At 36.6% G+C, this 27,676-nt stretch overlaps 1 protein-coding gene across 1 annotated transcript; it reads left to right on the top strand.

Moving 5' to 3' along the window:
• Positions 1-9,979: 9,979 nt before the first annotated feature.
• On the top strand, positions 9,980-25,805 carry RNPC3 (RNA binding region (RNP1, RRM) containing 3; the record flags this gene model as incomplete). Its single annotated transcript, XM_082483685.1, has 15 exons — positions 9,980-10,201; positions 11,248-11,295; positions 12,446-12,564; positions 13,703-13,783; positions 14,280-14,391; positions 14,882-14,950; positions 16,397-16,545; positions 17,503-17,628; positions 18,522-18,658; positions 19,486-19,647; positions 19,825-19,919; positions 19,998-20,056; positions 20,575-20,707; positions 21,683-21,755; positions 25,601-25,805. 14 exons carry the CDS (start codon positions 9,980-9,982, stop codon positions 21,740-21,742), a joined length of 1,572 nt encoding a protein of 523 aa, XP_082339811.1. The 3' UTR covers positions 21,743-21,755; positions 25,601-25,805.
• Positions 25,806-27,676: the final 1,871 nt, after the last annotated feature.

Genomic DNA, 27,676 nt, shown 5'->3' with positions numbered 1-27,676 from the left:
GGAGAATTAATACTTAAATATGATCCTATAAACATAAAAATCATTTGCTTTATAAAAGCCAGAAAAAAAACAAGTCAACTTATGAGAGTGTGCACTTGAAAGCCTTCCAAAACAGTCATGCTCTTATTTAGTAGAATCAGAATAATAATACACTAGATAAAAACTCTAATTAGGGTACAACAAGGAGAAGAACCTAGGGGGAAATACAGCTTTTTATAGTTGTGTCTTAAATGAAGTAGAGCTGCAAAAGGACTTTTATAGACACTCTGCACTGGAAAGAATTTAACCACTAGTGAGTATTCCTTATGTTTTGCAGTTTGGCTTAAGAAAGTGTTCTTTCATTCTTTTCTGTTCTTCTTCTTAAATATGACCTGACTCCAATCTCAGGCTGAGTTTCGCACCAATACATAAAGTAGATGTACACATCCAATATTAATGAGTGTTTGAGCTCTTCCATTTATCAGTGACAATGGGTGAAATCCACTATATTCCCATATGAAATTTGTCATCCTCTTCTGTGATTTACACAAAGCCTTAGTAATAAGTGAGCTGCTGTAATTCAAGTCCATAGATCTCCAGATGACTTTCTAAAGTTATCAAATAAAATACTTTTTGCAGCAGGGAAGCTTCTTCTGACCAACGAAGTTCTCCCAGAGTAGAAACAGATATACCTGCTAGACCTGAGACACAAGAAAAAAGTTGGTTGCTTTAAAAAAAAAAAAAATCACTCTTAAACAAAATAAGAGTCTGTTGCAACCTAATACTCTTCAGGGTTTGGGAAACATATAGATTTATTTAAACGGAAATTCTCGTGATGAAACCTCTTGTATCAGTTTTAATCCTTACAGTTGAATATACTCTGTGTGTGGGGGTATATATATATATATATACTGAATAAATAATTCATGCAGTCCCTCGACATCAGTGGGACCATTAGTGAAACAAGGGTCTAAATTGCCCAGTCATGGGGCGGAAGAAGAAAAACAAGTGGCTTTCAGTCTTTACTCTAGGTCTCTTAGAAACTAAGACTGGCCTCTTGTTAAGCCTGAAGACAGCCTTATGATTCTCTGTCGTTCTGTCTTGTTTGAATGTGCTACTGCATGAACACTGCAACTGTGTAAGCATGCTCTATAGATTTGAGGACCCTAACACTGTCATTATAGTGGCACAGAATTTTCAACAAATTTTAATGGCAAACATTTCACTTAAGGACTTTTACTTCATGTACTTATTGCCTATATATGTATAGAATGACTTTTTTGGAAGGCAGTTTTAGATGTCTTCGAAGGTGCCAGTAACCTTATACCTGGAAGGAAGATGAGTAATATCCTATACATTTAACATAACTACTGCAACTTGTTGTCCTTTATAAATAATAAAGTAAATTAGTAAAAATAGTGAAACGAGAGTTAGCACACTTATGTGACAGGAGCTCAGTTTCGGTATAATTGTTAATGAGTTCGCAAAAAGGAAGCTCACTTTTAAATTGAATGTTGAATTATACCTCAACTCAGTGCCTGCTGTGTATATAGCAATGCCATGGTTAAGTTGCCACTGTAGTTGGCAACGTAGCCATTTCCTGATTAGACCCCAGCGTGACTAGCAGATGATATTTCAGTGAGAGCAAAATAGCCTTTATGTACTACTTATCTCTCAAAGAGTGTAATTTCCTCGCTTACATATTGAAAATAGGATCCAGATCTCTGACTGGCAGAAGTATACTACATGCGTGTCTAGAAGTGGGAAAGGCTGATATTAAGCTAGTTCCAAACCTCTCTCATGCTGGAACTGACAGGCACTGACCTTGCTTACAGGCTGTTCTGAACTGTATAACCTGTTTTCATTCCTGCACTGTTTTTGACATATGGGGATCACCTGAATGGAGCTATGCCTTTAACACTCCTGTACAGGAGGCGGCTAGCTGAGTATGTATGCTTTGCCTCCTGCTGTCAAATTAACCTTATTGTAGTTAACATTTGCCATAAGAAGATGGGAGAATTACTCCAGAAATTAAAAAGTGTTTGTAGGAGTTTACAGAAATGGCAAATTGTGAGAAACAATTAGCTCACATGAAAGAATGTTGTTCTTTTGAAATCGCTTTGAGAACATCATCAGGAAAATAGTGCCACCTTTGAAAGTCCAATGAAGATCCTGGCTAAGAGACCCAACAGGGTGGATCAAACCACTACACTTTTTAATATAAAAAGGGGAAATGACTTATGGCAACAGAAATCAGAAATAACGCCTATGGAAATAAGTAAGATCATCTCGTTTTTTAGCAATAGTTGCAAAATAGAAATGTCACCCTTAATTCTAGATGCTGTTACAACATAGAAAAACTAATTTCTAAAACTGAAACTAAAAACACCATTCTAACTAATTATGTAAGACAGATAAACAGAATGAAATCTAAATATAAAACTGAATTAAATATATCAAATATCCTCTCAGTATACTTTCCACTTTTTACAAAAATCTTTACTCAAAGCAATCCACATATGCATCTATGGACAATATATATATGCACAGTTTCTAGAATCATATGATATTCTCAGTAATAGCAGTAAGAGCTATTGCTAAGGTGTGATCTATACAGATTTGTATCAAATATAACTAGTCTATACATCATAACAGCTACAATGCATGTAAGAACAAGTAAGAAAATACCCGTTCTTCATATATGAAAATGCTACAGAGTTCTATAAAATGAAAGAATAACAACAAAATGTTAAAAGTACAGTATCATTTGCAGTTAAGAGTCACACCGCCATCTAGTGGTCAAATATGAAAAGCAGAATTCTAAGTGAATTGGCCATTGTTTCGGTACTTTATTCAGACAGAAAAATTAAAAGCATAAAGAAAATGGCTACTTACACTTTAGGCAGCATTGTAGGCAAAGCCCAGGAAAGCAGTTATCTGCTGACTTGAGGCTTTTTTAAATATCTACTTTCTCTTTGCTTTTCATTGACAAGAAATTTAATAAAGCACACTAATAGAGGAGACATCATGTACTCTTACTTGTTTTTCCTTTAACTGTATTCAGATACATGCTGAACGGAAATAAAATCCTCCAAAAAATGTACAAATCAAGTGAAATGATGTTTAGCAATCATTTTGCGGTCTCTTTGAGGTTATATGTGTGCTTACATAGTACCTAGCAAAATACAGCTCTTGTCCATGCCTGAAGCTTCTGGAACATGTATACAAGATTCTAGCAGCAATAGATAACTATCCTGTCAGTGGTATTCTGGTCCTTCTGTGACCTTATGTCTAAGGCTACTTTGTTACATTACACCATTCATATTAATATGGAGAAAGCTACAGAACCGCCACCATGGAAATAAATTTTTCCCCAGCAGTTTTGCCATTTATGTCTCAAAGCTACTCTTGTGGGTTTTTTTTTTCTCCTTAGCAATTAAAATATTTTCTCTTGAGGCTTCTAAAACTCTTATCAAACACCTTTCTAGCCTTGTCTAGCTCACAAGCAACTAGGCAGAAAAAATATATTTTGGGAACTGAATTTGAGTAACATGTAATACCACCTATACCTCCAATATTTTTGATCTACAGAGCTGTTATTGCAATAATGACCTAGTAATATAGGATGTTACCCTGTAGGCCAGTAAATACAGTATTGCCATCACGAATCAGGAGCCACAGGCTTTCACTGAGTTTGCAAAGCCTCAGGACTGAGGCATGTCAAACTTGCTTTGCTTGAATTCATCGAGGCCTGTCTGAAGCTTTCTCTTAACTTGTTTAGATGTAACATCAATTTTTCTTATCAGGTGGCTATGCCTAATTTCATTTACTTTTGTTTCCCTCTGTACTGAAAAATAGATTTGATATATACTGTAGTAACAAGCAGTCATTCTGTATAGAATGAAATACTTATCGCTCTAATGCAGGAATACAGGCATAGTATGACAGCAGAGGCCCTGAAATCAATGAGGTGTATAGAGACATTCTTATCCACCTCTCAATTTGTATGCAAACATACAGGAGCGGCCATAGAAGCTCTGTAGAAACTGGAGTGCTACACGGTATTTGTAACCTGTATTTTGACTCTATCAAGGAAAAGTAAAAGCAGACTTCACTGAGAGAACCAGTCGAACAGTTCTGGCTGCACACTTTGCAGTTCTGCAAGTCACTGTTGGTATAGTTACAGATCAGCTGTTTCATGTGGAGTTTGAGAGCTATGACAGAACCTGTACTTTTACTGATATTAACCTTTCTTTGACACTAGTTCCAAGAATAAGGCTGAGTCCCCTGGTGTTGGATATGTTTTGATACAGAGAATTCTACTTGTGATGAAGGTATATTTGAGAACTAACTACATGGTTTATTTTCCCATGAGGTACTCATGCTCTTCCACAGAGGAAATATATTTACTCATCAGTCAATTGATAGAATCTACTCTGCACCATGATCCACAAACTGAGAAGTCCTGCTTTGAAGGATGCAATCGCAGAAACAGCAAAGTCAGCATTGATACCATCCTAAAGAACAGCTAATGCTGAACAGGTCAATGTTTTTGATATTTTGAGAAAATCTACGTATCAACACACAATGGGGATGCAATGAAATTTAGGTATAGCTTTGAATGTCTTTGGTTTCTTGTGCCAAACACTTTGTATACAAATATTAAGTCACTAGATACTTTTAACACTGAAGTCAGAGTAATGATGTCACCAAATCCTATATGACAAATTAACTCTGATTTACAGGCAATAAATGTCCTATACTAGACAGTCTTTGATTAAACCAAGTCTCTTTTGATTACTTTTGAAATAAGGCAGAAAAATACAGGAATTAAAAAAAAAAAAAAAAAAAGATGAGAGTGAAAGAATGAATTTTGGCAAGTGCCAGATTTGCAACTCTGGAGAACTAAAATGCTATTCCTGTGGATGTTATCATTCTAAAAGCCATTTGCTTGTTATACATTCCTCCTTCTGAAGGAAAACAAAGAATCCCCCTCTCCCAGCTACTTTTTGTCACCTATAATTATTTCTCACATAGCTATAGACATCATTCCAGAAGGCAGGAGGGACAGAAAGAGAGGAAAATGCAGATTGCAATTGTCAGATCTTGTGGTGTCAAACGGCTTGCTGAAAGTAAAATGTCAATTTCTTCTGGAATGGCAGCGTATAACTGAGTGTATAGGCTCTTCATTTCAACATAAGGCAGCACGTCTGAAATTTCATAGCCCAATGATCTAGAATAAAGTTGTACTTGCATATGAAGTATTGGTTGTATCTAGTGGAAAAAGACACTAAGTGTCTTACATAGAAGTATAACACACACTAAGGCGTTAGTCCTGAACCTGAGCCCCTGTGGGTACAAAAAAACTTGGAACTCAGCTTACGCAGAGGTGTATTTTATGCTTTCACCCAAAAGGTCGTTGACCCTTGCTTTAGGATATGAAACACATCACCTTAGCGTTAGGCATGGAACCTGAGAACTGACTTTGAAAACTAGTCAAAAGCAGCATGTAGTTCTTCTCCCACAACATATTGAGTGGAAGGTAATTTGCTTTGATTGACGCTTCACTGTTAAAATGTAGCACTTTATAATAAAGAGAAAGTGCTACAGTAAATGGTTTCTTGCTCCTGTGCTGCAAGACATGCTTAAACACGCAGATGCTGTTACAAAAATTTTTATTCAAACAAAGGCTGGTAGGAAAAGCAACCAGAGCACAACTGTATCGGGAAAGAAAGGCAAAAGGCACCACTGTTAGTACAAACTCTGTAAGCTTTGTTTAAATAGTAAATAAATCATTAGAACTTGCTGCTGAGGCTTCTCAGTGTGCTGGGACAACACTTTCCTTATTCTGATATTGGAATTCCAGTTGCTACAGTCTGAATAATGTACAGAATATATAGAGTACCAAAAGTCTTTCGTGTGTTTCATTAAAGAGAGAAAAAAAATTATCATTTGAAAAGAATAACTGAGGAAAGCATTTTTTTCCCTTTAGTGCAGAGACTGTTTTCTTTAAAAAAGCCTTTTCTGAGAGCCTCTCAAATTGTATTAAAAACTCTAGCTGTTCTTTCTGGGGGAAAAAATCTTCAATTAAGGTTATTTGGAGTTGCTGCTGTTGTAATAATCTGAATGATGTTTTTCTTGTGTCAGTAAAGGATGAATGTAAAACCAGAAGAGTCAGTAAATTGAATTGTACAGTCTTTCTGTAGTGCTATCTCTAATATGCAATTTCATTAATGAAAGAATGCGAACCCATTATACAGTGTTGTTTATTCTGTGGATTGTGCAACCACTTTTGGGGGCCGTTTAAAACTCTGCTTCTGGTGGCCTTTCTGGTCCTACCCATACAAGAGAGTTCCAAAATGTTAGGTTGTTCTTGGAGATTCATTTAAGTACATGAGTATACAGTGTTTTGTAGACAAGGTAAAACAAGCCATACTACCTTGAGCTTATCCTCTTGCTAATACAGCTACTTGTTACCTCACTCAGGGCTTGCTTGTGAAGATCTACTGGAGACAACAGAAAATACCTAGAGGCATATTAAAAACAAACAAACAAACAAACAAACAAACAAAAAACACACAAAAAACCCCAAACAAACAAACAAACAAAACCCAACCCAACCCAAAAACATGATTAATAATGATAACAGCAGGGTCTTGAAATCCCACACTGCAGCTTTTCTTTAACATTTAGCCTCTTTCTGGTCTCATTTTATCAGGATGATAATCTAACAGCATCTTTGTGTATCTTAATTGATCCAAGAAAAAGTAGTATTGCTGTTGTCGGAATAATGCTCACTTTTCCCTGTTTAAGGATGCAGATAAGTACTTTACAAAAAAATGTGAGCCTGCTAACCCATACCATCCAACAGTAAAATCATCTATTTCAAGTGGGCACTTACATTTTTTTTTTATAAATTTAAATAAACTAGTTTATCGTTCAACGTGTCACTAATTTGTTGCTTTCATAAATAACTAAAGGACAGGCTAAGTTGGACTTATATTACTTTGGACAACTGTATCTGCCCCGGCCACTGCTGATTTGATGGCACTAATAGACAGCTTTATGGGGTGGGTAATGAACAGTGTACAACAGTATTCTGCAAAGCTAGATTTCTTGATTTTTTCAAACTTCTATTTCTTACCAACCCAATAAATTTTAATCAGGAATTTGAAATTTTGTCTTTACGAAACTACCACACATATATACAAATACAGACACTTCCAACTAGATAAAAGAGGAGAAAAAAAAATCCATGAGGTTAATTAAGGAGTGAGGTTAATTAAGGAGTGGAAAAGTTTGTCTGCGGAGGCTGTAGAATCTTAACCCCCTAAAGCCTTTTGAGACCAGGCTGGAGAAAGTCACGAGTGATGTGGTTGGAATTCAGTGTCAACCCTGCTTTGAGTAGGAGAGGCTGGACTAGACATCTCCACAAAAGGATCTCCTTCCTTTATCACCTGAATGAGTCTGTAGTTCTGGTTCTTACTGGTATTACTAAAACACTTGCATTGAAATTTCTCTCTCTATAAGCAAATAACTCCTAAACCTAGAATTTCAACACAAAACTATGATGCATTTGTGTTAAGGAATGCTATTGTTCAAGTATCTACAAATTTAGCATCTTAAAAAGTAAAAAAATAAAAAATATTAGTCATCAATTTTGAATGTGGGCATGAGGGGGAAAGGAAGAGAAAAAAAATTTTTTTTCTTTCTAAATCTTAGAAAAAAACCCTGCGTATTTTTATCGCCTTGACTTGGATGACTCTGTTAAACCTCTGCTCTAGAAATGTTCAGCTTCAGGGGCCCAGTCCATTACGGTGAACAGACTTTAAAACAGCTTTTCTCTTTCTTTGAGGGGGATTCTGTGTTGAAAAGGACAGGTGGGCTGAACAGCCATGAGATGTTAGAGCTGTTTCCAGTGAAATTGGTTTTGTCACTTTAGTGTTCAGCGTCGCTAGAAAATACATATTTTTATCAGCCTACCCCAACTGGAACTGAGAACAGTTTTTCTTAGTTCTGAGAGGAAAACATATTTGAAGTTATATCATTATTTCACCATCTGGTGACAGATGTGCACACTAATAATTGGAATGTACTAGAGATCTACAAGGGAAACAGGGAAGTTTGGTTTGCCTACAAGTTTCACAGACCTGCTGCATAAAAAGTTCTCCTGTGTCAGTACCCTGGAGTGAACTAAAAGTCAGGCCAATTTAAACAGGATGCAGCAGCACAGACACCACAGACTTGCTTTTGCAATCTTGATGCTCTCATCTGCTACAATTGCATGTTGACCAGCATATCCCAGAAAGTCTTCCGGACTTTATACAAACCACAAGCCACACACAGAACTTACTAGGCCAGCCAGTATTACTTTTAAAGTTCCAACAGCCTCAGAAAAAACAGTACTGCTAGTGTCATCAAGAGAGAAAGTATGCTGCCGCTTTGCATACTGTGCCAATTTTTCCACCTGTTTCCAAGTTCATAAATATTTCCTAGCTTATACCAATGACAGCAACAAAAATGCAGTAATGGATCCTGTAAGAAATTTCTGCTAAATTTCTGCTTTTCTCCTAGATCCCTTTTGAACATCCTGTATTTCCCCAGTCGTTTTTCTCAACTTCTTCCCAAACCCATCTGGATGAACTTGGACTGTCATACGATCTATTCAGTGAGACCACTGTGACCACTCACAATGGCCAGATCTTTTTGGCAGACTACCAGTCACAAAACGAGCATGGCCTTCAGGTGCCCTGCACATACAGTGCCAGGTCCATCACGACTCTTCAAGGAAAAGAAGCGGCCTTGAGGACGTTGTGGACTGAAGCCCTTATTTTTTCTATTTGAAAGATACAATAATCATTCTCTGTTCACCAGGTACACTGCACAGCCTGCAAAAAATGTTTTCTCTGTGGCTGGCTTCAGACACCTGTGGCACCCCAAACACCAGCCCCAGAGTGTGGGTCTCCCTCAGTGCTCTTACTGCACGGTGGCATTGGGTGCTATGGCTCAGTCGCACCCAGCGCCAGCAGCAATCTATGCAGGTGGTGCATTTGCCAGTTGGCAACCAGCTCATTAGGTATGGTAAAACCTGAGATTTCATCAGTCTAATTCGGGCCATTTATTATTTCCCCCCCTTCTTTTGAGATCTGGCCTCAGAGAAAAAGGCTGGCTCTGGGTCAGTCTGTGTGGGGTCAGCAGGAGCTGGCTGGTAACTGCCTCTGCACGCGCTGCTCAGGCTGCAGAATCCCCTCTCATAATTACAGGTTGTAATTATGGCTGTGCTTCACCCATGCTGCTTGCCTTGGCCAGGCACTTGACAGCTGCTATCCTGGAGCAGCATATTAATGTCTATACCAGAGAGATGTTAATAACTTGCTGTTCAGGCAAAGTGGCAGGTGGAAAAGAGGTTGTCTTCAGGTAAAGGCTAATGAGAACGGTATTTTGAGAGCCTTACCACTTCTTACAATTTAGTCTGAAGACAAGCTCTTAAGGGAGGGAAAGAAGGGAAGGGTCACCTCTCCCTTTGGAGCGTTATTTCAGATTTGACTAAGGCAGATTTTGAGTACCATCTGTCTAAGGCATCACCTGACAGAGACATGGCCCTAAAGAAGGGCCCACGGGCAGCCCACCACAGCCCTTAGGAGAAGCCCGGCACCAGCCAGACCGGGGTGGGGGTAGCAGACGGCACACGGCACACGGGCCAGAGGAGCCGCAGAGCCAGCGGCAGCAGCCTTCCGCGGCGCCCATTTCCAGCGTCCAGCTGGAAGCAGATCCCCAGGCACGGCACCACAGCTGGTAGGCAGCATCAGGTCTCGAACCCGCAGCCCCACCGCGCGCTCAGGGGGCGCTTCCCGCCCTTCCCGCTAGCGACAACCCATCCCAGGCCCCCGCCAGTCTCGCGAGACTTGAGGCCCAAAGCAAGCCCCCGCCTCGGCTCTCGCGCGATTTGTCCCACTGCTTCCGCGTGCGCGCGGCGGTGGCCCTGGCCCTGCGCGCGGCGATGGCGGCGCCGGGCTGTGAGGAGACGCGCGCGGCCGGCCTGGGGCCGGGTGCCGGCCCGCCTCAGCCCGGCGTCCCGCCTCACCCCGGCGTGGCGCGGCGGAGGGGCCGGACGCTGCTGGTGCGGCACCTGCCCGCCGAGCTGACGGCGGCGGAGAAGGAGGATCTGCTGAAGCACTTCGGGGCGGTGTCTGTGCGCGTCCTGTCGGACCACGGGCGGCTGGTGAGGGCCGGGGCCTGGGGCGGCGGCGGCGGGGGGGGCGGAGAGACCTGCCGCCGCCCTGGGCCGCTTGCTGCGCCTCAGGGGTGGGGCAGCGGGCCGCAGGGAGGGGATGAGCGTGGTTGCCGGCTCAGGGATCTTCCTTTTCCCCTTCTGCAGTGCAGAAGTGTCTGTTGGAGGTGTAGGGGTGCAGTTTCGCAGTTTTATCTCTTGAGCTCTTTTTGTTATTTAGACGAAGAAAAAAGTAAACATAGGACCGTAGGACTGTCTGTGTGGTGACGAATGCTGTTTGGGAAGAGCCTTGTATTTCTGCAGAACTGCAGATAAACGATGTCTGCAACTTGTGTCAGGGTCATGCTTTCTTTTATAGAATATTAAAAATACTGACTTTGTGACGATTTTCCTGATAGCAGTATTAATGTTTTTGGTTTTTAATACCCCATCATGTAGTGGCAAGGTGAAGTAATATGTGTTAAATTTAAGTTTAAGGTGAGCTGCATGTTCTGTGAGGTTTAGATCTAATTTGAAAAGTTTAAGGGATTGGGGTTTTTTTTGTACTTAAAAAGTAAAGGAAAATGTTAGTTAGAAACCATCCAAACTTTCAGAGCACAACAATAGTTATGACTTTTGCAGCAGGAAAAGTAACACTTTTAGGAGCTGCTTTGATGAAAATGTTCCTCTGAGAGGTGCTGAAATAAATTTTCTTTTTTTAAAAGAGGTTTAAGCTTTTTTGTCAATATGTACTTGTTTGCAGTTTAGGATGGCTTTTGCTCACTAGAAAATAAATAATTATTTTCATGTATTCCTCAAACAGCTGAATTCTTATCTTAATTTTTGAATGCAGGAGATGCTTGTCCTAAACACTTGAAAAATATTTCCTTAGTTCTTCACCTTTGCCCCACATAGGATTTAAATGACTACTATCTGGAAGCTTCCAAATATGTAAACTTGAATTCACTAATTACTTGTGGATATATGTTTTTAATGCAATTTCTTACCTTTTTTACTTGAATTCAGTATGACAGGTTTTTCTTTTGTTTCTTTTCTAGAAACACACTGCATTTGCTACCTTTCCCAGTGAAAATGCAGCTATGAAGGTTTGTATTGAGTTTGTTATTGAATGTTTTAGCAAAGCACTTTTCCGAGTTGCCAGTTCTGCTCTGAAATGGTTTACGCATCATCTAGTACTCAGTGTTGGGGAAAAAAAATGGAAAGTAATGTAATATTAGAGTTCTATTTCAGGAGGTGCTTGAAGGGCTTGATAAAATGAACATTTCTGTAGAGTCATAAGAAAGGTGGGTTGGAAGGGTCTTGTGGAAGTCTTCTGATCCAACCTGTCATTTAGAACATGGCAAACTTACATGAGTTGAGACTGATCAGGGCCTTGTCTAGGGTCTGTGTGCATTTATATGTAAGCTATAAACCAAACATAATTTACTTGTCTCCTGCATAATTGCATATTTGCCATAAAATTCAGACATAGTGATGTACACAATTAAAGACTGCCTTGAATGCCCAACTTTGGTAAGAAAAAGAAAACTGCCCTGTTGATGGGGGACATGGATGCCAAAAAGGTAATATTAATAATGCTTTTTAAATATGAATCTGGTAAAAAGCCTGTGTCCTGAAGCTCCCTCTTATGCTGGGGTTTTTTTTGGTGTTGCTTTTATTTTTTAGGTCATGCTGTAAAGTACTACTCAAAAAAGTTACGAAGACTGCATGAGGTGAACAGCTGTGAATTTAGGTTACTTTGTGTCAATTGTTAGCAGCCTCTTAGGATCTGGAATTACAGAATGCTGGAGCTTCCTAGTGTCGCTGTTAAGAATCTTGATTTTAAAATTCCCAGCTATTACTAGTGGACTTCAGCATGTTTGTAGTTCATGAACAAGAGGCTGGTTACTTGAAATCGCAGATGTTTACTAGGCTATCTACTATGTAATATGTATCATTGTTAAGGCTGCAGTCTTGCTACTGTGTTCAGATGACCTAAGTCTCTCTAGTGGTTCTAGTTGCACAGCCTCATCTTTTTCCTTCCTGCTAGCAGGAAAGAGGCTGCTAAAACCAGGGCTGCAAATGCAGGAATGGTACAGAGCTACCTGTGTCTGTACTGGCACAGACTTAGCTTAAAGCAGTTGGGACTGCATCCTATGGTGAGTTTGCCCACCAAAATAAAAACAGTTACGCTTTGAAATAAGTCTGATATTTTTCCTCTTCCCTTTTTCTTTTCTCTGTTATAATTATTTGAAGGCTTTGGCAAGACTACATCAGCTGAAACTTTTAGGTCACACCTTAGTTGTTGAATTTGCGAAGGAGCAAGATAGCGTGCAGGTACTTAGCCAGCCTTCTGTCTCAGAAAAGTGTAAAAGGTAGGTGCATAATGATTTCGTTTCTGTGTTTGTAGTCAAGGAAAAGAAATTACGTATTCATGATGCTTTCATAGTACTGTTAAGTCAAAGGATAAATCATAACCATTTAGAAGTATTAACAGGCAGTTTCAGATCTATAGATAAGTGACTGCATTTCTCCCATTGGTATTGTTTCATTCAGTGTCATCACAATTCCCATCTGTATTTCTGTAGTTATTAATATCTTTAATGAGCAGATGGTCCTATTTGTTCTCATTTACAGAGCAAGACTCCAGTCTGTGTAAGCTGACTTCTGTGTTGCACAGGTTCCCTGTGTTTAAAAAAACTCTTCTTTTTTTTGCGTGTCAGGATTATAATTTTCTTTTGCTGTTAAACAGTGCAAGCAGTGCTATCCTGATGTTTCTTTCTAGTCTAATCGGGAGTCAGGCACCTGCTAGCATAAATGTATAAGACTATACCATTATAGCCAGTGGCTTCTAGGCTGGAACTAGCTTGAAGCATGAGCAGAACAAACAAAACTGTCCAAGTCTCTCTCCAAATAGTTAAAGAATATTACATATTTAAAAAAAAAACAATCAATGAATCCTAATGCTAGTGTGCCCAAAGACTGTGATAGTTTGGGTTTCAGTCATCTATCAAGTATTTAATTAAAAAAATAAGTTGCATAGTTAGGTTTACGTGTGTAATATGTAACTAAGTGATAGAAGCTATGTGACAGTGCTTAATTAAAATCAACTATAGAGGTTTTAAGTCATTTATTTCACTCTGAATAGGAACAAATCAATATTAAACACCTTTGATTTTATACGGTCTCTGAACAAAGAGCAACATGAAGTAATTTTAGTTCTTTTCCTGTGAGTAGATTTAAGTCAGAAGTATTTAAATATAGGGAGATTTAAGTAAATCTGCCTAAATATTTATTTATGTAGGCCTTAGAAGTCTGTCTACTGTAAGTATGTACATGTATTAATTCTTAAGAATTAATAATGGCTGTAGTAATGCCATTGATAAAAGATGTTAAAAATACTATACTAATATATTTCTTATAATTTTAATATATGAAGTTAAACGTATTTCATACATTATGTAAGGCACTTAAATTTTGCCTTGTTTTAATTAATGCTAAATTACTTTTCAGTTCAGAAGAACCAGTGAAAGAAGAAGAGAAGAAAGAACCAAACTGTGTTAAAATAGAGAATGGAATTGCACCTAATCATGGGTTAGAGTTGTTTTTTTTGTCATTATTTTATTCTGTTATTTTTAAATAAGAGTTATGCACTGTTGAACAAGAGAGAATGCAGTATGCTGCTTTCTCTCTTGTTTTGTTTTATAGTAAGCTACTGTTCTACATGCATAGCGCATTGTCGTAAAGATGAAATTTTAGTTCTTCAAGTTTAGAACCCTCACAGTTGAGTAGCAACTTGTGCTTTGAGCTGTGAAGTTGTGGATTGCATAATAGCCTTCTAGTATGAGGCATTGCTTTCTCAGGAAGAGTTGGAGGACTGGATAGGTTATCCCAGTGGTAACAGCAGAATACTGTTGATTTTTGTTTTTCCTGAGGTTTAAGTGGCCTGAAACTGTTATAAGGAAAAAAATAATATTTCAGTGATACTTCAGATGTAATGAATAGTTAAACCTCTAGTAATTATTATTTTTTATCATTCATTACGTGACAATAGTGCTAATATTCCTTGTTTTTAATATTTTTTCCTCAGCCTCACCTTTCCCATCAATTCTTGTCTCAAATATTTGTATCCACCACCTTCAAGTACAATTCTAGCAAATATAGCAAATGCCTTGGCAAGTGTGCCCAAATTTTATGTCCAGGTAAGTAAAAAAAAATGGCAAAGAAAAGAAAGTATAAAAATAAAAAATCTCCTTTTTCCTCTTTTAATTACCCATAGAAATATTTTTTGTCATAGTAAATATTAAGTTTTCCTGTGATAGTGTTAACCAATGTTAATTTTTTACTATTTTGAGATAGTAAGATTTCATTGATCAGAAGTAACTGTTAGTTCATTGATAGGAACTTCCTAATTAGATATGACTTGAGTACTTGGAATTTCGTTCTGAGACAGTGCTTTACTTATTTTTTTATTAGCCTTTTTTGCACCCTAAAAAGTGCAGTTGGATCTCAAGTAGTGTTGGATCTCAAGTGCAGGCTTTCACATTGTTTAATACCCAATGTAGTTGTGTTTTCATTAAAACTATGCTGATTTACATCTGCCAGAAGTTATTGGCTATGCTACCTAGCAAGGAACTATTTTCATTTAATTGTTTATTTAAAGGAAATCTTACTTATCTTTAATGATTTCAGGTACTTCATCTTATGAATAAAATGAATCTTCCTCCACCTTTTGGACCAATTACTGCTCGCCCTCCCATGGTAACTTTTTTAATATATGTTTTAAGTACTGTAAAACGGATTCATAGTTTTAAATGTTAGCAACATGATCGGAGATCTAAGTTCAAACTTCTAAAAGTTGGAGAAATCTCTAGACGATAGGAAATACTGCTGCATTTCGTTGGGTAAGATATGCATGTTAGTCCTTTAAATAAATCTTTTTATCCATAGTTAGAACAAAGAAATATATATGTATGACAGTAGCACTGCTGGAATATGTCAAACTTGAGTATTTTCTGTTACAGATACAGCAAATAAAGAATACCATTAGCCTGTTGCCTTACAAAGATGTGTTAAGTTCTTTTGATCCCTCTGTTTCTTTGGAGTTCTGATTAGATTCAGATTGTTAATAAGATTACACAGTGCTTTTGGATTTAACTTGCTCTGTCTCCAGAACGTTTTTTAAAAGAGGCAGGGTTGAGGGAGACTGGCAGAGGCTTAGGGGGAGCTGTTTCTGAAGACAAATAGAAATACCGACTCTGTGGTCTCAGTTCTCTGTTGCTGTGATAGCATAGTTTAACTGACTGCCAGCGGAAGATAGAGCAACTGAGGACTTGCATTAATAGTGATAACTACAGTATTTGGATATAGTGAAGTTGTGCTTCACTACACTTTTTGTTTTGCCTGACAGAACACCTGCTTCTAATAATGGGAACTAGCTGGGAAGGAAAAATATGAAATAAATCTATCCAATAAATGAATTTACACTGATTTTCTGGGGATAGTTTTTCTTGTTGCCTAGTATTGGGCCAGATTAAGCACTATGAATGTAATGGTCAGGCAAAAAAGAGTAGTAAGGCGAGAAGCCAGTCCTTGAAATTCATAGAGCAGTTTCTAAATGGCACAGAGTATTTCTAATGCCAGGAGACATCAGTGCCTTATGGAACTGATGGTGTGTAAAAGTACCTGTTAAGTATAGTAAGATTGTTAATACAATTGGCTGGAGATCATTTTGTATGTCAGGAATTCCTTATATGTGGTTTTAGCAGTTTTTTCATTGAGACTGCATCCTTTCATGAAATCCTCGCTCCTTACAGAAATAGAAATGTAACTTTGATAGGTGGTGGAACGTTCAGCGTAGAAACTGAGATGGCTTGGGAGCTTAGGCCTCCTCCCATATGTTTTGACCACATTGCTCTCAGGAAAGTCCTTAAAGCTGAGTGCAAAGTAAAAACCTAGGGCCATGGTTGCTACATGCACTGTTACACTTCAGAAAGCAGCAAATTGTTTTCTTGTGGAAAGTTTTCATTAGTAATGTAGTTTAGCAAAATAGCATCTAGATCCCTATAAACATGCTTTAAAATATGCTTCTTGTAATTTTCTAATTTATTGCTTTGAGTGTTTTTGTTATGTAAGGGAAAACAAGATATGTAGTTTTTTTTCTTAAAACATGTAGTTACTTTTTTTTTAATTTTTCCCCACAATTAGTATGAAGAGTATTTACCAGTGCCTGTGCCACCTCCCCCAATCCCACCTCTGCCTCCCGAAGAGCCTCCTTTGCCTGAAGAGGAAGAAGAGCAAGTATCTAGTGGAGATGAATCAGAATATGAAAGCGATAATGAGGAGGAAAAGGAGAGGTATGCATTTTAGAGTAATCTGCAAGCTTTTGGGCTTTTTTAAAGTGGTGTTTTTACTTTCTAGCTTCTAGTTCAGCAAATGGTGGAATCTGTTAACATTTGCAGTATATAGATAATATTTCCCAATGCTTAAGGAAGCTCCAGAGTGACTTAAAAACAGGACAGTGCTGTTTAGAATCACAGAAAGAGATGGCAAATGGCCAAATGATACACAAACTATAATTTGTTCCCATGTCCAAAACCCCAACAAAACAAAAACTCAGAATGCAGAGAGAGTGGAGATGGAAGGAAGCAATAATTAGTTTGTTTTCTGGATTCTTCATTTTTCCGCATCTTTACTGAAGTAAACTACTCAGCCTGAGTCATATGTTCCAAAATGTTCTTTGTACATCAGTAGGTATTGCTAGGAGTAATAATAATGGGAGGTTGTATGCTTTGAGGATTCTTTTACAGTTTTGGGACTGAATTGCATTATAGCTGGGGTGGTTTTTTTTTGTAATCTTTAATACTAAATGAAGAAGTGATTTTCTTGCTATTTAAACTGAAAAGGAAATCAAAAAGCCCCTATGCTATATTCAGAAAAATACATGCACTTGGAAAAAAGCACTCCTGTTGACTGGAAATAGTATTATAAAAAAATATTCAACTTTGGGCTTCTTAGCATTTCTGCATCTTCAGTGTCTTAATTAGGTGCATGCTTGGGGAAGGAAGGGGCATCATTGAACTCATTACAATTTTGATTGGTCGCCTAAGTGCTGTGTGTGTTGATTTGCTATGTGTATTGATTTGCTGTGTGTTATAGTTTATTAATGTAGTTTTGGTCTTGAGGTAGCTAGATTTATAGCCATATTCTGAAAAGTTGTATTTCAAGAGCTTTAAGGAAGGGGGAGGGCTTTCAAAATCAGTATTTTCAAATAAACTGTAAACCACTTTGGTTTTAAATTTTGTTTGAAATAGAATGACCAAGTTGATGGAATTAGCAACGCTTCAGCCTAAAAGACCAATAAACACAAAGAGGCGTGGTGTTAGAAAAAAGCAAAGAATTAAAGACTTATTGAATGTTCCTGTGTGTACTCCCCACAGGTTTGTATTATTTCTGTGTTTTTTGCAATTTTCCGGAAGATTAGTTCTTTTATGAAATGATGTTCTCTTTATCACGTTTGCTTTAGTGTTGCTGTTTTAAAACAAGCATTCTTCACTGATGTAAATTTGGTAGTAGAGTTGGTCTTCCTTTATCCTCACACTTGACTTTATTGCTCTAAAGGTCCAAGTTTTAATGTAATTTCAGCTCAAGTCTGCTCAACAGCCTTAATGTGTAAAGTGTGCCTGGTTCAAGCTCTGTGCTTCTCTTGCTTTCAACCTAATACAAATCCCTTTTTCATAAAAAAGAAAATCAATTTCATATTGCAGCCCTGACAGAAGCAATCTGGATCTATTGTTTGGGTTACTTCTTAAAATTTAAAATAATTTTTAAAAAGGATGATACTGGAAGAATAAAAACTGACTTGGTTTTAAATTATGTTTTTTGAAACTGCAGTACTATGGCACAGTAGACGGCAGTGCAGTATTTCTATGTAGTGATAATCAATTGTGAACACATTTTTACTAACAGCCATCTTCCTCCAAGTGATTTGTTATATTTTTGGAAAATTTGGTACATCTTATACACTACGTGAGAGCAGCAGCAGCAAAGCCAGTTATTTTTTTTTGTATTTCAGTTGCTGATAAATTTTTTCATAAGTGCCTGTCTGTACTGTCACGTGGTATGTAATTCTTGGTTTTGCTCTCACTGACAGCCATGCCTACTGTATTTGCAATGTTTAATCAACTTGAACTGTATTGGGTGAAATTTATGAAATGGAGAACTCATGTTTGTGGTAAACAACAGCATAAAATCTATTTGGAAGAAATCTTGTATTTGACTATGCATTCATCAGTGTCTGACTCTTTAGTTAACATGTTGTTGTTTTAAACAGTAATTTGCACCCTACGCTGTCACCTTCAGATGTCTTTGAGCAGCCACAGCATGTAGGTCATAAAAAAATTGAGTTCCATATTACTACTGACATCCCAGCTGTTCTTCAGATAAACTCAGAAAAAGAAGAAAAAAATGGTAAGAGAGATTGTACTTCAAATGTATTTAATATTAAATTTGTATGGTTTCAGTGTGTAGAAGGCTGCTAAAATTTAGTCCAGGGAATTCTTTTCTTGTTTTATATTGGATCTTTCATAAATACTATACATCAGGGTTTAAGAACACCAACTTGCATCTTGTCTGCATTTGCTGTTTTTCCCATGTTAAAACACAGAAGTCTGTGTTTTGGTACAGTAAAGGGTCTGGAGGATTTTAAAGGTCTGTGTCTCTCCTATGTAATCTGTTTGTTTCTGGTGAATTGCACTCTCTTAAATGCTAAGGTGTTTTTAGAGAGTATGTTACAAATGCATTCTCAGTATTATATAGTGTAACTGAATATATCAGGCTAATTTCAGATTTTCCTTTTCCAGCTCTTAGAGAGCAGCATTCAAGTGGTTGCCAACTCCTTCTCTGTGATGCACTGATTATCTGCTATAAAAATACTGGGCAATAATAGCAATGAGATGTGATGGTTTCTTATAGGGTTATGGTCAGTCAGTGTTTCTTGGTACTTTATAGTAATATACAGTTTCTTTGAATGAAAATTAGATAAACCATTGAAATGGCTAGTTTTACTTTAACTAGCATGTGCTTTTATTTGTAGTACAGTTGATTTTGTAGGACCATATAGATCAGGTGTGTTTGTCAAACCAGGGATTAAGACACATTTCTTTAAGGATCTGTTCAAATTGCTTTGCAAAGTCTACTATATTAAAATGTTACTGGAAGGAGTATACTCTTTGCTCGCTGTTGATGCTATAGTGAATAAACATACAAACCTCTTGCATAATGTGTTGATATTTCAGACCTTTATGCAACCACAGAAGAAGTCAATAATACAGGCTTTGGAAGGATTTTTCCAGCTCCTAGCTCAAATGATAAAATGGAAACTGAAGAGGAGGACGACGAAATACCATCAGAATTTATTTCTAGAAGGGATCTCGAAAAAAATAGACTTTCTAGAGAAGGTATAGCTGTGAGAATAAGTTATCTAATAATACCTCTTTGATTTGTTGAAATAAATAGTTTAAATAAGTATTCCTTTATTAATTGATCATATATTCAATTCAATTATTTTATACTGAGCAAAAATACAAAGTAATTAAGTGACCTAAAACAGTGTCTGTTTTTCTGTCTTCTTCAAGAAATGGAAAAATTTTCTGTTTTCAAAAACTATGAGCCAGGTGATCCAAATTGCAGGATATATGTGAAGAATTTAGCTAAACAAGTTCAAGAAAAGGTAGGTAAACAAGCAAATTAATACTTATCAAAAGGGCTTTTTATCAGCTTTCCTCTGATACCTACCTTTTAATTTCAGGATCTCAAATTCATTTTTGGAAGATATGTTGACTTCCAGTCAGAAGTAGAACGAAATATGTAAGTTAATTTGATACTTGGTTAAAATTAAGCCCTTTATGTTAACTTTTGTAGTATTGGTGAAAATGGTGATTTAAAAACTAGTCATCTTTACTTTTTTCTTTGTGCTTCTGCATAAGGAAAAAATGTGTTCCATCTGAAAATCTTCATTTATCACAAGTACAGAAATAGAATTATTTTTTGAAGTGTCTGAAGACCCTACTATTTTGCCCTTATATTTTTGTTACCAAATTTACTGTTTATTGGCTGAGAGACACAGAATTAACAGTGTAGATAATTGTGTGTATCTGATTGTTTTACAACAGTTGCACCCCAATTTGCCATCCTGTGGTCTAACATGATTTTTACTAAATGGTTTTCCCAGGCAAAGTGGTCTCCAATGACATAATTCCTGCTTGTAGGCTTTGTTCTCGTTTCTGCATTTTCTCCAGCTTGAAGCATAAGAATTTTATTTGTACTGTGAAATATGAAAGTGTGGTTAAACATGAGTAATTCCCAATTCTCAATTTTGCCTCTAGGTTTGATATACGTTTGATGAAAGAAGGCCGTATGAAGGGACAGGCTTTCATTGGACTTCCTAATGAAAAAGCAGCTGCCAAAGCTTTAAAAGAAGCAAATGGATACGTCTTATTTGAAAAACCCATGGTGGTTGTATCTTTTTCCTCAAACATTTACATTATATTCTTTATAATCTGTCTGTCAATTTCTAGTTTTGCTGTCATTATGTTCTACTTATTAGAAGTCTATGAAATAATACCTTAAGAAAACGAGGCAGCACAGCATATTGTAATATTGTTAATTTTATAACAGAAAAATATAAAGAGGCACCACTTCTAAAATAGGAAAGTAAATGTGCTTTGTTTAAGACAATAAAATTTACTTCTGGTCTTAGCTCTTTGATCCTGCGAACTCAAGGCAAAACATAATGTAGCTTGTATGACCACTGTATTTCAATTAAGTAGGCTTTTTGACTTGCTTAAGCCTATGTTTGCAGAATCAAGAACGTAAAGAAATGTTCCTATCAGGGTCAGTTGTCTCTATTTAGACTGCTTCTCCAGCTGGATCTGTCAGTTACTGTTTGGGCCTGTGTAACAAGTTGGGATTTCTATACTTTTCGATTGCATTGCCCTGGGTTTTGTCTGTAAGTTTTAAATCTCTTCTTGTCCTTTCTTATTTTTCACTTAAGCGTTTCATAGTTTATTTCCTTTTCTTTGTACTCTTGCTTACCCCAACCTCTGTTCATTTTAGCTTATTTTCTCCCAAACACCCACTGAGGCAGACATCAAAGTTATGGAACTAACCTGCTGGGATGGAGGATTAAATATCAAGCATTTATCCTGCTGCAGTTACTCTGTTTGCACCCTACCCATTCCTGGTTACTTCTCCTTATTTACTTGGTACTGGAAACTCTTGAGCAGGTTCTCTTAAAATTTTTTTGTACTGCAGATGAGTGAGGTCCTAATCTTTGACTAATAGACACTATTGTTATAATAATTAATACTGTAGTAGAATTGATTCACAGATAAAGGCCACTTCTTAAACTATCTTTTGCTGAAATAATACTTTTTTGCTTCTTGATTGGCTTCTGTTTATCATTGACACTTGTAGTCCTTAACAGAATCTCAGCAATTTGCTCGTTCAGCTAGACCAAAACAGGATGCCAATGAAGGGAAAAGAAAAAAGTAGAACACTGCACAAGGTATGGATTCTCTGCCTCAAAATAAAAATAAAGAAATAGGCTGGGGGTTTTGGCCATTTGTTTTGTTGGTTTTTTTTTGTTGTTTTTATTTATTATCTTTTTAATGGCTGCTTTAGAAATAGCGATGGTGGAGGGGGAATGTTCCATACAATTTCCTTTTCTTTTCTTAAATGTGCGCTTATATCAGAAAACCAGAATGCAAGTTGTATAGTTGGTGTATTTAAAATGTTGCTTCTTCCTCTATTAGAAACTCAGAGACTGCCATTTCCCTAATCCTGATATCCTAGGGTAGTTGTCAGTTTCTCTGATCCTTGGTCTGAGGAGCTGGGGAGAGTAACTGTGGAATCTGATCACTTACCCTTTAGTAACATTCTGGGGCTTTGGCTTTGAAAAGAGTTGCCTCTTTTCCCTTTTCCTGCCGTCCCTGCCATTGTAAAGTGATCCTGAAGAACTGTTTCCAGCAATCGACTCACTTCTGTTAGCTCTGTAAAGGACTTTTGGCTTTTCTAACTTTAGAAAGTTAGCACTTGGTACTGTGGCAGCATCCTTTAAATTTGCCTGATTTAAGAAAGGATATTGTGTCAGAAAGTGCTACTTAATGTTGCATTAATCAAGGCTTCCTTTGTGGAATGCTTAGGTCTTGGTTTTTGGCATTATTGTCTAAACTTGATGGGAAAGTATCTTTTAGCAAAAAGTAATCACGAACTTTATTTCCTATCATATAACTCTACTTCACTACTGCTTACTTGTATTTGCTTCATATGAGAGTAACTGAAGCAAAATCAGCTCTGATTTAACTGTGAGGGTTTTCATGGCCTAAAGGCATTTGAGTAGTGAACTGTCTCAAATTAGTGCTTGAAGTAACTGGTACAAGAATTAGAAGCATTTATTTCTCAAGCTGCACCCTCTGATAGATCAGCTATCTGAAATTTAAAGGGTATTTAGCTTAATTACAGATTACAGTTGGGCATCACTCCAGTTATGCCTCCACCCGAGACCAAGTGAACTGAAAGATTAGGCTGAATGCTTCTGAAACATTCTACTTACTCTATGATGTGTTTTTAATCTGGGTGTTTTGATCAGTGTTACTTTGGAAAAAAAACCTGAAGTTTGAAATAAAGGATGTGAACAGCTGGTTTTGATTTTGTAAAAACTGATTGGATACCCCATAGTATGATTATTGTGAGGGTAGTATTTCTATTTAGAACAGTTACTTTAATTGTAGGTTTCTTCTTCTGTCAGTTGTCTTAAGGATTTTTTTTCATCAGATTATATTTCAGCTTGTTTCCCTTGCTTTTGAGATGCTCTTTGGTTTTACCAGTTCCTGTTTTCAGTTATTGATTTGTGGTTTGCAAAATCTCTATTTTATTTTATCAAATTAAAGATCACTTTTTTTACAGGAATTCGTCTGTATTGATCATTGAAAAGAGACAAATGAGCCTTGTCTCGAGTATTCTTTTAAAAATAAGGGTTTATGGGAATGTTTCAGTCGTCTTTTTTCCTTCCGTGTTAGAAAAAAACCTTGTATTTATATTATTTTATCTAGTGTCTACTAAGAAAAAAATTACTAAGTTTTTTTTTAAATGCAAAAAAAAAGAAACTTGAAGTATTTTAGCAATTGGTTGGAAAGCCTTATAAATGAAGTCTGAACACATTTATTCTTTTAGCAATTCCATATCTTTCCAACTAATTTTGTACATTAAATCTAATTCTGACTTCAGTAAACATGCTAAATAATACTTGAATTACATAAAGAAAATAATGACATGTTATTTGGTTATTGTGTTGATGGTTAACTCGGAAGCTTTTTTTAGAGTGAGTGAAAATGAACTTATGCATGATTTAATTGTGCACCTGAAAGTCTACATGAGTTACATTAAACCAATGTCAACAAAGTTATCATGGGCAAAACTTCTTCCTTACCTTGACCATTTGTATGTGAAGATCACAGAATGTGCCAGAGTAATAATGATTTCTAGGGATCTATGAGGTTTAATTACAAATATTTATTTCACTTCCCAACTAATGATGAAACCAAACCCTATTTCTGCATGACTATTGTTTCCTGATCCTGCTGGAATACTCTGGTGGATGCTGATTTATGATGCAAAAATCCATTATAGAAATGTGAATCTGTAAGGAAGAACAGTGTCAGAATCTCATCTGAAAGATAAATATGAACATAAAGAAGTTTATGCAAATACTTGAGGGACTTCAAATTTGATCTGTATCCTACGTCTCAATGTCGTTGTTTGTTGGGTTTTTTTAACAACTAAATTGATATAAGTTAAACTTGTGATTATTTTTAAACAGGAAAAAGCTGTGTTAAAGTAATGAATGCTATTGCAATTTATTTTTTTTTTTAGTATTTTGTCTACAAAGGTTTTATCCTTTGTAGAGAAAATAATACATATGGTTTATAAAAATACTATGTAACTCCTTGCTGGCTGAAATGTCTTTTTTGTGATGGACTGGCAAAAATTTCAGTTGGTATTTGGGGTGACTATTTTTTCTGTAGCAAAAATACAGCTTTTTGGGAGAAAGGTTATGTAGAAGAAACTGATGCTGAGAGGTCCCTGCTTCTTCATAGGGAAGAAGTGACTTGAAAGCCTGCATTGAATGGAAACATGATTGGGTTTTGTACTTGAGGTAAAAAGTGAGTCTTTAAAATGTCAAAGACTTGAAGGAGAATTAATGAGACAGAAAAATCTGGTGTTGTCCTAATAGTTCAAGTTATCAAAAAAATGTATTTAATTTTGAATATGAAGTTTAGTGTTGGACTCATCAGCTTTCATTAAATCCCGTAAGTGGTCAAAACTGTGTTTTATCAAAGAGGCATATTTGCTTTTGATAGGTAGCATAAAGTTATGTGTATGCAATACTGAGAATCAAGTGAAATTAAACCACATTCTGCTGTTCTTCTTTAGAAACATTCCTGCGTAAATACTGCAGTAATACTGTCATGCAGAGTGTATCCTTTCTTGTTGTATCCTTTTATTGTGCAATGTTTCCCGTAGCACTCAACTACATCTAAGTTTTCATATAGAGTAGGTATGGGGAGGAGTTTATGTGTTTTAGAGCTTGAGATAATCTGGTAATTTTAAAGGGCACTTTTTTCAGGGGGAAAAAAATATCAATGAGTTGTTTGTGTTGTGTGAATAGACACAATAAAGGTTCCTAGTCTTAAAACATGGCTTCCACCTTCTTCCTCAAAGGTCATATAACTTGCTAATTTGTGGTCCAGTTCCTTAGCTTGTATGAGCTGGAAGTGTTCCACTGATGTGTGTGTGAAGCTGTGCTGAGTTTACAATGAGGATTTTGTCTTGTTTTTCTTGAAATAAATATAATACTACTACTATATTGGTTAAAATATGTTTCAGAGCAATTCTTAATAATATTAAAGGGTTGACCAGTATTTTAGATTATTTGATGAGTACTGTTGTCCTGGTATATGAGAAACAATTTGTAGTTGACTTGGTATACCTTCCTTTTTCTTTTTTGAGTAGAGAAGAAAATCTAACAATGTCTTGCAATGAATTATCTGGAATTGAACTATTAATCAACTATTAATCACTGCTACCTTTTTGTTGGTTGTTTTTGATTGTTCTCTGCATTGAGGTAGTATTGCCAGTGACTAACATTTTTCTTGTGAGTTTCATATCACATTATTGTTTAACTTATTGTAATATAAAATTAATGTAGCCTGTATCTATTAAGTCAGATTTTTTCAGACATTCAGCACTTTTCTAAATACTAAGCATCTTTCAATTTAGTTGTCAAAAGAAAGCATAACACTACTATTTTCTGGTTGTTCTTACTTTTAACATGCCTTTGTGATGTTCCAGGTCCCTTTTGTGTTCCATCTCCATGGGGGAAGAAGCAGTGTAATCATCAGGACTCTTGAACTGTGCGTAGTAGCATTTCTAAAGTATTTAAGGCAGAGTATAAACTTTCTCATCTTAAAGATTCCAGATATCTCTAAACTGTCACAAGACTTATATGATAAATGTATGTTAGTTTGCTTGTGAAATCTCTAATAAATTATTTCCTTTCTCTTCGTTTTGCCTTTTTCTCTTCATTTTGACTTTTGTTTTGATGTAGGGTTTTGGTTTTGGAGTGGAGAAGGAGGAGGAAGACATGTTTGTGGGTGGGGTTGGGGGGATTTTTGCCTTTTTTTTTTTTTTTCTTCCAAAAAGGTGAACAGTCCAATTGTAACCAGTGCAGCATGTTCTAGGTGATTCAGAGAATATATTCATATGCACCTCCTTGAGTGTGATGTTTAGCTGTTAGTGTTCCAGGGTTAAAAGATAAGAAAAATCTAAGGATAATCTCATTTTAGTGTAAATCTATTTCTTGTTGTGGAGACTAAGCAGGAGGACTAATGCAATGGCATGAATTTGTACTGGGAAATTAGGCACTGTTTTTCCCTCAGTAATCAGCTTTAATTGTTCATCCCTATCTTGAAAAATATCACTAGTGAGACCAAAGTCATTAATACAAGCTTAGCAGTTAAAACAATGTTAAACCAGTGTAGGTGTGGTCCTTGCCCTGTTGAGCTGTGTTTAATAAAAATCAGTACTGTGGAGGTCAAATATTAAGCTTTGTTACATACTAGGAAGTTTAGCTTAACTTTACGAAACCACATGGGAAACACTGCAATGATGTTTACTTGGCAAAAGAGTCCAATGGATTTAAGGAGAAAATTATTCGATAATTCATAGTTGATGGTGTGGTAACAGGCTGGTGTGAAGACTTTTGTTTTGTCTTCATTTCAGCTGCTAACAGCCTAAATCACTAGTATTGATTGCTGGACCAAAACAAGTGTCTCTCTGATGTTTTTTCTATATGAAGTGGCTTAGCAGATTACTTTAAAATGCTTTTACTGGAATTCTTAGCTTATTTGCCTCGTTCCCATGTGAACTGTGTAGTGTTTCATTAGTTTATCTTACCTGTACTTGGAGTAATAGGCCAGGAAAAATACACTAGGGAGGAAGTTCTATGAGAATTTTTGAAGGGTTTATGATGCTTAGTGAAGAAAAAGTGGCTTAAATTTTTTTTTGAGTGTTCTGTGTAAAACATACTCCCCACCATCCAATACTGATAATCTATCAAGGAAACTTCTGCAGTCCGGTTGAGAGAAATTTTTTTGAAGTCAGAAGGCAGAGCTTTCATTCCCTTTAATCAACTGGGTTTTGTATACCCATTTCTGCTGGTTGTTTTTTGTTTGTTTGTTTTCTTTCCTTTGGAACATTTGTTCTGTTTGATCTGACATTTCGGGTCAAACGCCCTCTATTTTTTTTAACACATCATTAGTGCCAGCTTCCAAGATCGCACATAGGTGGTGAATGCAGGCTTGTTTCACAATTTTTCTTCATTAGCTAATGACGTATAGACACACCAACATTTCTTATTTAATTAAACTTGTGAATATACTCACATCACTATAATTCTCAAGGTGAGGCTGACTCAGAGAATCTAACAATCATGAATTTTACTATAGTGCTCTTGTATAAATTGACTCCTTGATATAGCAAAGATCTTGTGATAGCAGAAGCTAAATTAGATTTATTTTCTATATGTAAATATGAGTTGCGTGGCTTGTCAGAATTTTCTTTGAAAGCCAAATTCAGAAGGTCATTCTAAGATGCTTTTAATTCGAAAGAGATGGATTTTAAAAAAGCATGCACATTTCCTCAGTGTGAGTTTGATATATAAGGTTTATGTTCAGTTCCAGTCTTTTGAATTTTTATTTTCCTCAAACACTTTGAATTTTAGGGACTTCACCATATGGTATTGAAAAGAAATTTGGGGTTTGAGAAGGTAAAAATAATAATTTCATCTGCAAAGTGCAATTAACATGCATTCAGAAATGAACGGTTTCTAGCTAAATTATCCTTATGACAATAGCAACTTCAGAAATT

This window comes from Vanellus vanellus (genome assembly GCF_965231255.1).
Source record: "Vanellus vanellus genome assembly, chromosome: 5".
Lineage (NCBI taxonomy): Eukaryota > Metazoa > Chordata > Aves > Charadriiformes > Charadriidae > Vanellus > Vanellus vanellus.
Note: the sequence above shows the minus strand (reverse complement) of the source record. Positions and strands in the feature narration are given on the sequence as shown.